The sequence below is a fragment of the Lolium perenne genome, chromosome 4, assembly GCF_019359855.2.
Source record: "Lolium perenne isolate Kyuss_39 chromosome 4, Kyuss_2.0, whole genome shotgun sequence".
In the NCBI taxonomy this organism is placed as follows: domain Eukaryota; kingdom Viridiplantae; phylum Streptophyta; class Magnoliopsida; order Poales; family Poaceae; genus Lolium; species Lolium perenne.
This window is the reverse complement of record NC_067247.2, coordinates 253,553,366-253,569,460: the sequence shown is the minus strand read 5'-3', so window position 1 is coordinate 253,569,460 and position 16,095 is coordinate 253,553,366. Positions and strand designations below refer to the sequence as shown.

Sequence of the window (16,095 nt, the reverse complement as noted above, 5' to 3'; positions counted from 1 at the left end):
TCATAGATACAGAAGAATTAACTTGTATAGTAGGTGTACTCAACATAGTTGGTATATCAGTTCCACAATTTCCTAACACATGGTCATCGTTGGAAACAAAAGTCTCTGTTGGTACACTCATATCAATGCATGAATTAGATTCAACAATAGGTGCACTTAAACCATCATCTATCTGAGTTGTTTGATCACATAACATCAAATTAGCAGCACAATCCTCTAATATAGGTGGTGTGACCAAATTATTTTCTACCTCATCACATGGTATATTTAAGATAACCTTGCATTCACCAATCTCATGTGGAGGGACAACATCAGTACCTTCATTGTTACCTTGTGACTTCAACGTAGAAGATGTTCGCAGTGACGTGTCACAAGTCTGTGGCTGGGCGACTCGCACAACAATATTCATGCGTGGAACGTTGGAAGAAACAACCGGTGCTAGTGTGCATGACTTGAAGGAGTTGGAATGGTCCAACGTTTTCTCCTGTATGTGTTTCTCAAAAGAACAAGCTCGAACATATATACCAATAGTAGAATGAGGAATATACGTAAACAAAACCTTAATATCAGGGTTCAAGCCATTGAAAAACATGTTTCTAGTACTTTCCTTAAATTCCTTTATATCACAACGGTACATGTAAAATTTAAATTCCTGATAGTAAACATGCACGGTATTACTACCTTGTTCTAATCGTTCAAGTTTGCGGAGCAGTTCACGTTGATGAGAAAGAGGCACAAATTTACGTCTCAAAACAGATTTTAAATCTACCCAAGTAGTAGGTGTATTATCAATATTTTCTTTATAATTCCAGTCCCACCAAACGGAAGCAAGATCAATAAAAGTTTGGGCGGCAATTCTTACTTTCTCATGTTCATTAAAATCATGGCATCCAAAAATATTATCAACCTCAAACTCCCAATCAAAATAAGCATCTGTATTATATCTACCCTCATAAACTGGTAAGGATATAAACTGATCATGATCTCCTGTAAATGGTTGCACATGCATCTCCGTAGTCATCATGGTACTCGGGTCAATGGCATGGTCCTCAATTCCTGTTATGGTTAGTACCCAAAAAGCACAAATGCATATGCCTACAAACTACGGAATATGGTGGTTCACGCGCAATTCGTCAAGCAAAATACAAAGCTCTTACAAGTTCTTACCAAACAGGAGGAAGGTGATATGGCAACCAACAAGGATCAGCTTCTCCCCGAGATTGCACAAAGCGATTACCAGGTGTCGACACAAAGCATGTGGATAAATCTGTGGAGCTCTGGGAAGGCAAAGTATAGTGATATGGTGGCACAGTAATCAAATCAGCGATGCAAATTGAGTAAACGCTCAACGAAGGTACTGTGCTGGTCCTAGGCTAGATCGTATTAGAGACGCGAGCCTAAATCACCAACGAGGTCACGACGCGGCACAAGATGCAAAGGACAGCGAAACTGGCGCTGAAGGATAGAGCAACCTAAGGGAAGGCGATTTTTTTTGTGGGGAATCTGCTGTGGCGCTAGACCACAGAGGGCTCTATGGTCGGGCGACCGGAATTTTTTTTTTCGGGGGAATCTACTGTGGCGCTAGACCACAGAGGTCTCTATGGTCAGGCGACCGGAATTTTTTTTTTCGGGGGAATCTACTGTGGCGCTAGACCACAGAGGTCTCTATGGTCGGGCGACCGGAATTTTTTTTCAGCTAGATTGCTTTCAGGATTCTGATGGAAAACGCGAAATTGACCAAGAAAACGGATCTAAAACCCGATAAAACTCTGAAACGAAGATCAAGAAAGACCCTACGATGATGGGAATCAAAGGGAAACAACAAAGAGTTGATGGCAGATGTGGCGGAAGTATATGGTGGCGGTGATATGGCGAGGACTGCAAGCGTAGATGGTGCGGCGGCGACGCGACTACTATGACCAGAACTCGAAACTCTAATGACTGTAGACGCTAAGACCAGCACGCGACACAACGATTGTAGACAAAGACTCAAAAAGCAAAAACTGAAAAGATCATGCAATGACTTGGCAGGGGCTATGGGACGGATGATCTAAACCTGATATATTTTTGGCTTTTTCGTGGGTTGTAGGTATGAAGGCGATGCAATCTACACTAGGAAAACTGTAAAATCTCACCGAGCAACCTGAAATCTGATACCACTTGATAGGGCAAAGGTGTCCGATCTTTCGATGAGATGGGCATAAATCGATTTGTTGGTGGAGTTCGTGCTTGACGATCCGACTACACGTGCAAAGCTCGTGCGCCAATGCAATCGCTAGGACAATCTCCGGGAGTTACTGATCTTGCAGCAGCACGATCAGCCTGACCAGCAAGGGTCTTAATTCCTACCTGAAATCGAGAACAAGTAAGAACCAAAGATGCAATCAGAATATTGCGAATAGAGATGAAAGCTTGATTGATAATGGTGGGATTCCGAATAGTCGGTCTTGTTCTGGGCGTTGGCCTCAAAAGAAGTACACGAAGTTGCAGCAATTGGCTAACTTTTAATCTAATCAAAATCCAAGTTCTAATGACGGCTAGAGAGGGATATATATGGGGGAAGTCAAGAGATTTTCGTCCAACCAGCTAGGGTTGGCCAAAAACACCCCTAAATGGGCCTTCCTCCACTTATAAGGTCTCTTAAAATCCCCTAAAATACCTAATCCGAAAATACATGGGCCTGGCCCATTAAATAAGGTGACGCAGCACCAAAACTAACTCTTTGGACGAATTTTATGATGGAGTAACTTGTATAATTCATCCCAGCATCGTTGCTTCACTATGGTGGCTTCAATGTTCTGAAATCCTCGCTTGCAACGCCATCCTGAATCCTTGCAGGTCTGCTGCCATCTCCATGCACGTTCCTAATCCAATGCTTGGCGTCCATGCTAGATCCATTCCTAAATAATATAAATACATTTGATTTAGGCAGCATCATATTCTCATATGTATTAGGAAGGATTCCTAGTAACAAATGTACCTGAGATGTGGCTGTAGGAGTATTGGTTGTATCTATCATAGAGATGTCCTCATCACACACTCTTCTATCTTGGGTTGCGTTTGTGCCAGTTTTGATTCTTCCAGGTATCAGTCGATCAACACTCCTCTGTGCTCTGTTTCTGCTTCTGCATGCATCTTTGTCGCATCCGGAGTTTACTAAGATAGTGTATTTATTTATGCCCACCAGTGCTTTACATGACTGTGCGAATGAGACGAGTCAAGCTCTGGAATGCTGCGCTGCTCGCCATGTTCACTTTCTCGTGCAGTCTGGCAATTTCTGTTTGCTCCGACCTTTCGAGGTCATTCAATATTTTATGTTTTTATTGCGAATCTAACCGGTGACTTGAGATTTTCTGAAACACTAATTATATTTACCTGTCAACTGTAGTTAGTACACTGTTACTTGTCCCTTTCCTCAACTCCACTGTGCCCATCTGGACTCGAGATTACTCCATCAACGCCTCGGCCACATGTAGCAAAAACTGTCATATCAGTTCTCTCGTCTAAATATTTTATTTAAAAAAGCTTCTCTCTAAATTCTCATTTTTCAACTCCCACTTGATTATCTATTTCTCTTATTGATTATTTGTTTTGCATCTACAAATATCTAACAGTTCAATTGGTGCAAACCGGTGTTATTGTTCCCCAAAAAACAGTGTTATTGTTTCCAAGAGCAGCGTGTAGAAACCATGCACTTACTTCAATGATGTTCTTTTCATTTTTCTAAAATCTTACAAAAATGACTAAAGAAATGATCCGCAGCAACTCGCGGGTAAGAATCTAGTTTTAATAATACAGGCACCAATATAGAGTGCACGTACTATATCTCTTTTTGGCAGGTCCCGAAGGCTAGCTCACGCACCACTTCGCTACCGCAGCTCGTAGACATGGCTCTCTCTGCCGCCCACATAGTTGTCTACACAACTATGGCATCGCTGGATAACATAGTCACTCGTGCCTTGTTGTCCCGCATTGAGTCAACATCGCATTGACCTTCAAGCATAAAAAGAACTATGTACCACTCGGCGAACTCTTGACACAAAGGAAAATAAATTGACTTCCAAAAAATAACAACATGCATGCTCATGGAATTTACACACCATGTATATAGTTTGCGGAAATGCTACGGAGGTATTTATGAAAAAAAAAATATAGTATGTGCTACTCCCTCTGGCTCTAAATACTTGGGTAAGTTTACTGAATCTAGACATATATTAGTCATATTTTTCCTAAATCTGCAACAAATATTTAAGACGAGAGGCAGTATTAGAGAGTAGACTTACGAGCGTTGCAAAAAATTCTATATAAGATGGTTTTTTAGGGAATGCCTAGTGGGCGCATTGTATAAGATGAGTTAGTTAAAATCCTAACAGAGAGGGGAAAACGGTAGAGCAAGCATGGGAAGCTGAACATACTAGTAGAACTTTGTGAAAAATAAAGTCAGTGTAAACGAGCGTTCAGTAATTGCCACCTCTTTGCTTGGGCGACCACACTAACTAGGAACCCCCGATGTGAAAGAGCACAGGGCACCACTCAGAACGGACATTTTTAACGGTGGAAGGACTTGTTTGTATGATAGAGAATGACAGAGGCCTTGTCTGTAAGATACCAGGGACCAGCGCCCAAAATCTCGAAATTTTTTGGACCATTTCTCGATTTGTGCGTGTCATCCTTGCGCAGGGGCCATGCTAATCTTCTCTGTATCGTTCCAATTTTATCGGATGTCCCCGAAGGGACGTTGCTTGTCAAACACCGAGACTTAGAGCATCTCCAGCCGCGTCCCCCAAAGCGTCCCCCAAACCGCGCCGGATTGAGCGTTTGGGGGACGTGTTTTGTTCGTGCCGCCTTTGGGGGGCATCGCTCCCCAGCCGAGTTCCACTGATACGTTTGTTTACGCCACTGCGTCACCGTCGGAGCGACCTGCCAATGGCGTTTTTCGTTGGTTGTCCTTTTCGCGAGCTGGACACCTGGTGAGTTAGGTGCTGTCATCGTGATCGTGTCAGCTATACATGACAAAGTTTGACATGCTGACCTCTCTTTTGACATTTGATTGTGTGGCATATGAACTTGGAGGGCATAACATAGATTGGAACTGGTTCTAAGATTTATTGAAATGTTTCTCTTTCTCTTTTGGCAAAACGTAGAGTTGAACTCCTCTTGAGCGAAAGAGAAAGAGTACTTTTTCGAGTATATCTCTTAACAGATTCTCAAAATCTTATATTCTCTTTAAAAGCTCACAACATAAGAATGAACACACTCTAAGATGCTCTAAAGTCCCATATGTCCCCAATTAAGTTTTTTAGAGTGCACCATAAAACACCCGTTTTGGCTGAATATCCTATATAACTAAGTAGTTTAGCCTCACTAACTATTTCTAAACATGTAGCCTATCCACATCAGCAATTTTATCATGATTTTCTCTATTTCATTTATGTGAGAAATCTCGGTTATGTTCGTTTTAACAGCCGTTCGGAACAGAGCATGCAGCCAATTACTCGAACCAAAATGCAGCCCATAATTACAGCATGCAGATCATTGCCTTTTTCAGCCACCGAACATACACATGCATGTTTAAACAGTTCAACATGGCATCAACCGGCCATCAAACGGCCAGGGATTACACAAGACGAACCGAACAAACACACACACACAACACCACACAACACAACACAACACAACACAACGGCCGAACGATACAAGGGCACACCCTGAAAGACTTACAACTCAACACTACTAGCAAGCACCAAAGGGACTTGCAAAGCGAAGACTACAACTCTCCGGCACCGAGGGCAACGAGTACCGAAGGCGAGACGAGGCACTGCCAAAGAGCAGGATGGAGATTCATGAGCGAGGAAGGCCCCCTGAACTGCAAGCACCAAAACACATTCCGGTTCCCACACCGAAGAGGGCTCCTACCCTCTCGCCTTGGATCGAAGGCATCGAACCATCGGTCATGGGAAAAGCTCACCCGAGAGCTGGGGAAGTGCTGAACTTGAGCTTCGAGGCAGCCCTAGAACACGAACACCAGGAAGGGGGAGCACACCACACCGGCCAAACCGTCGTGGCCTAAGGACGACCAGAGAGTGTAAGGGTATATTGCCCCTATGTGTGGTTTTGGTAATTAATGACAACTCCTATGGACTAATGTTTTTCATTGAGTTTATATGAAGGAATATTCCATAGGTACTTCTTGTATTCCATGTGTTGGATTCAAGTATGGATGCCATGAAGATAAAGATACACCTTGTGTATTGGCATCAAGATCATCGATTTAAAGATACATATGTGATATGATCAAGAAGAAGAAATGAAGATATAGTTCTTATGTGGAACTCAATATTAGCCATGCTCTATCTTAAGTGAGTATGTGAAGATACAAGGTTGAGTTGGGCAAGTTCAAGATGAGCATCTCAAGTGAATCACATGCTTGAAGCTTGCCGTCCATTTGGTGATAATGGACTTGTGAAGATGTGCATCAATGAAGCTTTCCCATTATAGTGTATGGGGAGCATTTGTGAGTCTTCACAAAGCAACAATGATCAAGTGAGGCATTCCGGCTTGAGTGGAGCGTGAAGAGCTATCATCAAGATCAAGCGGGATGCGCAAGGCAAAGGTATGGCCTTGCTAGGTTTTCCTTTTACCGGTCTCAAGGTGGTTGTTGGGAGACCGGATTATAGGATAGATAGCCAATGGACCTCTACGAGAAGTTGTTCCTATTATGTGCTTGCACTGGTTCTTCAAAACAGAAGTAAGAACAAATATGTGCTTGCAGTTTTGCACAAAGTTGGGGAAGGGCAACCCCCCACCCCCTTGACTTGCACTAAGCACTGCCACCACTCTTTGTCGTCTACCAGTTTTCTGCTATTGGCCGCCATGTGTTTTGAGCTTCTGCCTTTTGGATAACGTTTGAGGTAAGAGAAGGCCGTGATTTCGATTGACAAGCTCAACTCCACCGTGCCCATCTGGACAAGCTCAGCTCGATACTACTCCATCAACACCTCGACCACATGTAGCAAAAACGATGTCATATCAGTTCTCTCGTCTAAATATTTTATTTAAAAAAGCTTCTCTCTAAATTCTCATTTTTCAACTCCCCTTGATTATTTATTTCTCTTAATTATTATTTGTTTTGCATCTACAAATATCTAACAGTTCAATTGGTGCAAACCGGTGTTATTGTTCCCCGAAAAAACGGTGTTATTGTTTCCAAGAGCAGCGTGTGGAAAGCATGCACTTACTTCAATGATGTTCTTTTCGTTTTCTAAAATCTTTCAAAAATAAGTAAACAAATGATTTGCAGAAACTCGCGGGTAATTATCTAGTTTTAATAATAGAGGCACCAATATAGAGTGGGCTATATCTCTTTTTGGCAGGTCCTGAAGGCTAGCTCAGGCACGACTTCGCCATCGCAGCTCGTAGACATGGCTGTCTCTACCGCCCACGTAGTTGTCTACACGACCATGGCATCGCTGGATAACATCGTCACCTATGCCCTGTTGTCCCGCATTGAGTCAACGTCGTGCTGACCTTCAAGCATAAAAAGAACTATGTGCCACTCGGCGAACTCTTGACACAAAGCAAAATAAATTGACTTCCAAAAAATAACAACATGCATGCTCAAGGAGTTTACACACCATGTATATAGTTTGCGGAAATGCTACGGAGGTATTTATGAAAAAAAATTATAGTATGTGCTACTCCCTCTGGCTCTAAATACTTGGGTAAGTTTACTGAATCTAGACATATATTAGTCATATTTTTCCTAAATCTGCAACAAATATTTAAGACCAAAGGAAGTATTAGAGAGTAGACTTACGAGCATTGCAAAAAAAAATTGTATAATATGATTTTTTAGGAAATGCCTACTGGGCACATTGTATGAGATGGTTTAGCTAAAAATCAGTAGCAATATCCTAACAGAGAGGGGGAAACGCGACATAGAGCAAGCATAGGAAGCTAAACGTACTAGTAGAACTCTCTAAAAAAATGAAGTGAGTTTAAACGAGTGTTAGCAACTGCCACCTCTTTGCTTGGGCGATCACGCTGATTAGGAACACCCGATTAGAAAGAGCACAGGGCACCATTCAAAAGAAATCTCAGAACGGACATAACTACTGTACAAGAAAAACAAAGCAGGTTTGGGTAGAAGGAAGAGTAATTGTGTAAGAGCTTGCTCGCTATTTAAAGAAATAACAGGGGGCAAAAGAGGAAGACGAGTAGCATGTCCGTATGGGTAAGAAGGGAAGAAAAACGGTGGAAGGACTTGTTTGTAAGATAAAAAAACGACAGAGGCCTTGCCTGTAAGATACCAGGGACCAGCGCGCAAAATCTCGAAAAAATTTGGACCATTTCTCGATTTGTGCGTGTCATCCTTGCGCAGGGGCCATGCTAATCTTCTCTGTATCGTTCCAATTTTATCGGATGTCCCCGAAGGGACGATGCTACTCAAGGAGCGGGGGTTATAAACCACCCTGAATAAGTGTGGCTTGCCGAGGTGGTACTAAACAAGGCTCTCCGCTGCAGCCAGCAACGACAAGAGCCAGGAGCTGAGGGATGGGCCACATCCGCGTGCGGGCTGGATCTTTCAACAGTCGGCCCAACTTAAGGAAGTGAACCGTGCTTCCTTGTTTCGCAAACAAAAAACAGAAGTTGTCGTGACGTTACAAATGCACTCAGGAATCGTACGTTTCTGGTGACGCTTTCGTTTAAATGGGAAATAATGTACACAGGTTCAAGCTGAACCACGACACGTGGCAACACCAATCTGGAAGAAACCATTTCACTGGCTTAGAAACGCATCCAGGAATCGTACATTTCTAACGTGAATTGTATCCATCGATCGTACAAAAGCAGCGCATGGATTCGTTGGATCATGCATGTGACAGCTTCGTGCCAGTGCAAGTCCACGTTTCGTCTAGACCATAACATGCGAAAGAATCGAAATATTTTGATGTGCTTCTTCCTATATATATAAAAAAAAAGATATGCTTCTTCCTAAAGCACATTCCACGTGCACCCTGCTTCCTTCCTTCTCCAAGCTATATAGGTCAGAATCTTAATCCTTAGACAATCCAACGAAGAATCAGATTATCAGGGTACGCGTTAGCGTTAGATTCCACATGTAACCATCAAATATGCATGGTCGCTACATATGATGGATCACGTCCAAAAAAAATTCGAGACATGACTCAAGTGCCACTACGATCAATGGTTATATTCTACCTTTTTTTCGTGCAGGATTTATTCCGATGGTTTTGGAATTTAGGCATCGTCAATCATTGTTGTTCCCTTGTTTAGTATTATTTTGTGACAAAATATAACAAAACCATTTACTACACAAATCTAATGCTCCCTCCGATCCATATTAAGTCAGCGACACTTCTTATGGATTGGTGGTAGTAGCTAGCATCATGTTTGTGATCGCAATTTAAGCTTGCATTTCTCCTATCTTAGTTTCGCAATTTACGAGTAGTATACATTGTCTCGCAAATTATTGTAGATCGGATATTAGTACCGCTTGTTGGTCACACCATGTATCAATTGTGCTTCAGAGCTTCTATTAGCTGAATATAACCATATTTCCGAGGAATAATTTTTTGTTGATTCTGGCAAAAAGAAAAATTAAATTCATTTTTTTTAGTATACTCCTTTTTTCCCCACTCTACGTTGTAGTTGCCTTTTTTGTCTCTTATCCTGCACTCAAATGTTAAAGTCTACCAAATTTCAGAATGTACTCCTATTTAATTCCATAGGTACATGCAATCCACATTTTACCCCATACTTATATTTGGGCCCCACTATTTGGCTTATGTGTGGTAGTTGATTTAGACGACGGATACCATGAAATACTTCCTCCACTCAACATTACAGATATATTTCAATGTGGACTAGGTACGAACCAAAATGTGGCGCATTCGGAAACCTTGGGCCCTAGTTTTTGGTGTATATGTGGTAACTGATTCATCGAGGTGATGCCATGGAATACTTCCTCCATTCACAATTATATATAAGACCCCCGTAGATAGTCAATGTGGACTAGGTACGATCGAAATGATACATGTATCTAGACGTGTTTGGGGGTCGATTCATCCATTTTCGGTTTTCATCTAGTCTATACTGAAGTAAGTCTTATAATAGTAAACAGATCGAGGGAGCGTTAGAAAGTACTTTTACCATTAATTATTACTCGAAGTAGGGAATTTGTTCAATATTTTGTGAAAGTGCAATACAAATTTTATATCACTTTGTTCATATTTATATATTATATTATTGATTTTGTGTTTTATTTGAATATAAGGTAATTCATAAATTCTCAGTAAATCTAGAAAGCCCTTAGAATGAGAATATAATTTTTGTAATATTTAGTTCTCCATGTGGTTCTAAATAGTTGTCGCGGGTTCAATGAATATAGATAGGTTTTAGCCTACCTTTTGCCTGAATCCGTGAGAAAAAATTTCGGGCCGAAGGCCGTATAACATTTTGGGATTTTAATGGAGTGATGTAAGAGAACAGAAGTGAACTCGCAAGGGATTTTCAGATTACCTTGGGGTTTAAACCAAATTGAAACCAAATGCATAGAATTGTAAGATACTAAATCTGGAATAGTAGCATAGAATTTGATTGCAATTCCGCTACACCTTCTGTTTTTGATAATGCCTTCCGAGTTTAGATTGGTGGCACGCGATTCAGCCTGGTCAAGCAAGAAACATCATCAGTTATTATTTGCAAAGTTTGAATTCGTTGTGGGAAACGAAACGAAGCTTCCAATTGGCTAGTCGATGGAAGTTTTGGCACGAAAACCTTGGTTTTGGGAGCAGCTGGAGCAGAGGATACGTATATTCTTTGCCCAGGTAGGCAACAGCGGAGGCTACCGGGCATCGGCGAACAGCACTGGCTGCACCCAAATCTATTTCGCCGTCTGAACGAACCTATGGGCCGTTCGTCAGTGAGACGGCTCCGCCCTTTCGCGGAAGTTCCGAACGTCTCGCCGCGTCGTCCCCAAAACCGGCACGCCGTCCCCACCTGACAGGGACATACCCAAAGACTCACACAGGTCCGATGTACCAGTTGTGGCACACTGCACCACCGCTGCGCCGCCTGGCCCAGCCAATCACCACCAATGGATCGGGATTACCCCACGCGACACTGACCGGAACGGGCCCACTCGCAGCCCATGACCCCACAGCCCTGCGCGGCGGCTCCCTCTCGCTTTCTCTGCGTGCGGTACTGCGGTGTCGTCGTCACCCAAATCCCGTTTCCGCACCTCGCCTCTTCCTTGACACCTCCTCCATCCTCCTCCCCCTTCCCTTCCCCCGCCCCGCGCTTATAATAAGACGCCGCCGATGCGCCGCTCCTCCGGTGACACGCCTCTCTAGACTCTCAATTTGCCACGCCCCATTTCCCAGCGGAGGCAGGCGACGATGGCGTCGGAGCCGGTGGCGCGGGCGGTGGCGGAGGAGCTGGCGCGCTGGGGCGGGATGCGGCAGACCGGGGTCAGCCTGCGCTACATGACCGAGTTCGGCGCCCGCCCCACCCACCGCAACCTCCTCCTCTCCGCGCAGTTCCTCCACAAGGAGCTCCCCATCCGCATCGCCAGGCGCGCGCTCGACCTCGACTCCCTGCCCTTCGGGCTCTCCAAAAAGCCAGCAGTGCTCAAGGTGGGTCAGTCAATCGATTTAATCCACCCCACTACTATACGCCCTCTCCGCGCAGTTACATGTGGAATCGATTTGTCACATGCGGTTTTTCCCTTTTCCTTCTCGTCTGGTACCTTCGATTCTTACGGAAAACTGGGGATCCCATATTTTGCTTCCCCTCCCTTTGGAGTATAGTCTGATTCGGGCTTTTCTATCAACAGTTTGTACAATACCCGTAACTATACAGTACCTAGGATGTTTATTTCGGGAACTGCTCTCCTAGGATTCAATGCCGTTCATGGATTTTTTTTCATCATAATATAATAATGTCCCCATAAAAAAAATAGGGACCCTGCTACATTTTCTGTTTGTCACCAGTCCTTGGGAACTTGGGAAGTAGAACTGGAGATGGCCTCTGCTGCTGATACGACTCCCACTTCTAATGCTTGTCACTAAGTTACATGTTTTCTAGTTTCACCAAGTATCCTAGTACTACCAAATGTTACTCTCGCTTCTCGGTTAACACTCCTATCATCATCTCTTTTTTTACTCTCTCCGTTGACTTAAATACATCATGAAAGATCTGCTTAGCCAGGTTTTACAATCTTGCATAAACTACTAGTACATGATTCAACTGCTTGTCATTTTTAATTCCTGGAGAAAAGTGTAGGAACATGCTTCATGTTGCTAGATTCTCCCCTGATGCCAGCATGCTTCATGGCTTAACCATATTAGCTTCCAATTTTACACTTCAGATAGCAGAAGCACGTGAGCTCGCCAAATAATATTCCCTCTAGATACCATGTATTCACCAATTTTTGTCTAGGTGCCATGTATCTAGACGCTAAAACCTGTCTACATACATACGTATCTAGACATAGTTGAGTAAACTAATTTGGGAAGGAGGGAGTAGTAAGTATTTGAATAAGCTTAATAGAGTCAGCATATCTTGCCCATCAGACGTTTACAGCACTAACTTTCTTCCTTCGCCTCTGTTAAGGTGAGGGATTGGTACTTGGATTCGTTCCGTGACATCCGCTACTTCCCCGAGGTGAGGAGCCAGGAAGATGAGCTTGCATTCACCCAGATGATCAAGATGATCAGGGTGCGGCACGCCAATGTGGTGCCCACCATGGCGCTGGGTGTGCAGCAGCTGAAGAAGGACATGGGTGGTACCAAGGCTTTTCCCTCTGGAATCGAGGAGATCCATCAGTTCCTTGATCGCTTCTACATGTCAAGGATTGGGATCCGCATGTTGATAGGTTAGCATACCTACCACCTGCCTTTTGTGTCAGGTTTTAAATCTACACAAATTTTGACAGGTACAGTTACTAGTTTGCTATTTGGTGTTAAGCTCCAATTCTACAACCTCCGTTCGGAAATAAGTAGCTCGATTTTGTTTAGATACGGATGTATTTACACACTGCAATGTGTCTAGATACATCCGTTGGATGGATGTATCTAGACAAAGCCGAGTCACTTATTTTCGAATGGAGGGAGTAACTTGTAAGGCGTGTTTCTGGGCTTATGGACATGCAATTACTGGTTAGGTGTGCTGGCACATTATCCCAACTTAGCAACTGATATGGAAGTTCATTACTGATTTACTTTCTGCCTTTCCAAAAGAAGAACCGCCGCGAGCCTGTCATTGTGCCTCACAGCAGGCTAAAAGATATTTTCAGCATTCAGTTAATTTGGAATGTATTGTTTTAGAGTACAAGTGGAAGTTCCTTGGGACTTCTTAAATCTTTACTCATATAAAGATCTCAATTAGTGGCGGTGGTCCGTCACTTAGAACCACCATCATCTTCTTAACTCTCAAGACACCATCTGTTAATTGACACAAACCATCGAGATGCTCTATTTGGGGAAAAAAAAAATGATCATTGAGATGAGCACATGTGTTGAATGATTTGATCGGATACACCATTTGACAGGCAGTAGTACATTATCTTTAAACATATAGTGTGTTCTGTAGTCCACAGCAACGCTTGGGTATTGTGGTAGTGTTCTCTAAAAAAAATTGTGTGACTCATTTGCTATAGAACAAACACTGTGTAATAATTTCCCTCTGAAAGTGATCGACACTGCATATCCATATCCAATCATTTTATATTTTCTTGCCAATGATGATAATAATTAGTATAAATTAACATTTTAATACATGACAACAAGAACGAATATTCTGTTGTCCCTATCCTGAGTTGAAGATACTACCAAATAGAGTTAGTACAATGTTGTCTTCTGACTTGTGCTAATGTTTTTTTATTTCAGGGCAGCATGTCGCTTTACATGATCCTGATCCGGAGCCTGGTGTCATAGGGCTCATAAACACAAGATTGTCCCCCATGCAGGTGGCTCGACTTGCCAGTGAAGATGCACGAGCTATTTGCATGCGAGAATATGGATCAGCTCCTGACGTCGACATATACGGAGACCCAGATTTTACATTCCCGTAATTCCCTGATTTGATGTTTTGAACTACCACGCCTGCAGTACTTAATTCATCAGCAATACAGTTGCACGCATGAAGTCTCAAAATGATTTTAATTACTGCTTTGACTTCTCGATTGCAGATACGTGATTACACACCTACATCTCATGATGTTTGAATTGGTGAAGAATTCCCTTCGTGCAGTACAAGAACGGTTTATGGACTCTGATAAGCATGCACCTCCTGTTAGGATCATAGTTGCTGACGGAGCAGAGGATGTTACTATCAAGGTTTGTCTCTCCCCCGGACTTAGTGAACTCATTTTGTGAACCCACAACCTTCTATGCATACAAAAGTTTACCCTTTACGGTTGTATCAGTTTGACCTTTTTGTGCATACAGCAAACGAAAATGGAAAAATTGATAATTAAATTGATAATTTAATGGAAATTGAGAGTTTCAATCGTGAAGTAACCTTTGCAATACACTTAAGTATTAATTCTGTAGAGACCAAATACTTTTGGCATATCGAAAACCAGATTTCATGGTCTCCCTTGGGACATTTTTCTTTCTTGGGAGAGTGGTTCTTGTATGCAAGAACGGTGTTGCAGTAGGAGGTTTCACTACCTTTTGCTGTTGTTGAGAGAGATCATTATTCTGTGTCACATTGCATTGTCATAATTTTTACAGAATTTTCCTGTGCAGTTATGTGCAATTTCCTTGTTTCATTTTTCCTTCCGTGATGGCTCTAATTTAAAGCATTACTGTAAATAGTATCCTATATGAGACCACAAACATGAGGTCATCTATGCTTAAGCCAACTTTAATAGATACAATTCTTGATACTCGTATGACTTACAGTTATAACCTTTGTAATGCAGATTAGCGATGAAGGTGGTGGAATACCAAGAAGTGGCCTCCCAAGAATTTTTACTTACCTCTACAGTACGGCAGAACACCCACCTGATCTAGATGGCCATAATGAAGGAGTAACTATGGCTGGGTATGGTTGTGGGCTCCCGATTAGTCGCCTTTATGCTCGATATTTTGGTGGGGATCTGCAGATCATTTCTATGGAGGGATATGGTATGTCCATATTTCACTTTCTTATTTTTATGTATGGAGTATTAAACAGCCTGTACATTGTTTGATGGGCTTTCATCTATACACGAATCTTTCAATTACCATGAATCTCTGTCTGAAAATTAATTAACCATTAATTGTTTCTTCCTCTCAGGCTTAGCTTTAATAAGTTTGTTGCACTCTTTTCTTGCTCTTTTCTGTAGGAACTGATGCTTATCTCCACCTATCACGGCTGGGAGATTCAGAGGAGCCCTTGCCTTAAGAGATTCAGAACGACCTGCTGTCTCAGTGATCTAGTTCAGCTCTGATACCACTATTCCTGTTATTAGGATGATTCAATTGTTGTGCTGGTATGCAAATATAGTTACCAAGGCCAGCCACCACTATGGTTCAGCTGTTCTGCTCTACTGGCTATGGAGTGTCATCATAACTCATTTTTTCTTACCGTCACTAGAATTCTGCTATCGTCACTGGAATGACGTTGCAGAAGTACACAGAACCAATCGTAGCTTGGAGAATGTTATGTGAATCATTTGTCTCCATAGAGGAGCTGGTTTCGTCTACAATATGTCTCCATCAGCATAGCTAATAACTTAACATCTACTAACTTTGTTCCAAAATAAGTGTTGCAACTTTGTCTAGATACCGCGCATTTTAGTATGTAGATATATTTCTATCTAGAAGAAGTTGTGACACTATTTTGCAATGGGGAGTATGTGGGAACTCATAGAGGGAAGTCCTGAAATCTGTCCAGTGCGTTCCCTTCTGCATTTGTAGTGTGATGTTCGTTATATGACCAGTTCACCATCACAAACCCATTTCTTTTGAGATATTTGTGGCTGATTTGTCAACTTACAACACATACACGCTGAAAAATAAACTACAGCCTCCATCCCATAATGTAAGATGTTGTTACAGCATATGTACGTGCTGTAATAACATC

The 16,095-nt window shown here is 42.5% G+C and overlaps 1 protein-coding gene and 2 non-coding genes across 3 annotated transcripts; 1 reads left to right on the top strand and 2 right to left on the bottom strand.

Annotated features, from left to right (window-relative positions):
* Positions 1–4,634: 4,634 nt before the first annotated feature.
* On the bottom strand, positions 4,635–4,737 carry LOC127337824 (U6 spliceosomal RNA). Its single transcript, XR_007874130.1, has one exon. It is a non-coding gene; the product is annotated as a U6 spliceosomal RNA (small nuclear RNA).
* A 3,597-nt stretch (positions 4,738–8,334) lies between these two features.
* On the bottom strand, positions 8,335–8,437 carry LOC127337821 (U6 spliceosomal RNA). The gene has a single exon (XR_007874127.1). It is a non-coding gene; the product is annotated as a U6 spliceosomal RNA (small nuclear RNA).
* Positions 8,438–11,289: 2,852 nt separating this feature from the next.
* On the top strand, positions 11,290–15,718 carry LOC127332244 (pyruvate dehydrogenase (acetyl-transferring) kinase, mitochondrial). The gene is made up of 6 exons (XM_051358521.2): positions 11,290–11,657; positions 12,637–12,898; positions 13,911–14,091; positions 14,213–14,360; positions 14,951–15,155; positions 15,356–15,718. Exons 1-6 carry the CDS (start codon positions 11,421–11,423, stop codon positions 15,412–15,414), a joined length of 1,092 nt encoding a protein of 363 aa, XP_051214481.1. The 5' UTR covers positions 11,290–11,420; the 3' UTR covers positions 15,415–15,718.
* The last annotated feature ends 377 nt before the right edge of the window (positions 15,719–16,095 follow it).

What these genes read in the sequence shown, in the direction of transcription:
- LOC127332244 (XM_051358521.2), top strand. Translation starts at nt 11,421, where the DNA reads ATGGCGTCGGAGCCGGTGGCGCGGGCGGTGGCGGAGGAGCTGGCGCGC. An exon ending in CAGAGGATGTTACTATCAAG is followed by an intron (nt 14,361 to 14,950) that starts GTTTGTCTCTCC and finishes TTTGTAATGCAG; the next exon opens with ATTAGCGATGAAGGTGGTGG. An exon ending in CATTTCTATGGAGGGATATG is followed by an intron (nt 15,156 to 15,355) that starts GTATGTCCATAT and finishes TCTTTTCTGTAG; the next exon opens with GAACTGATGCTTATCTCCAC.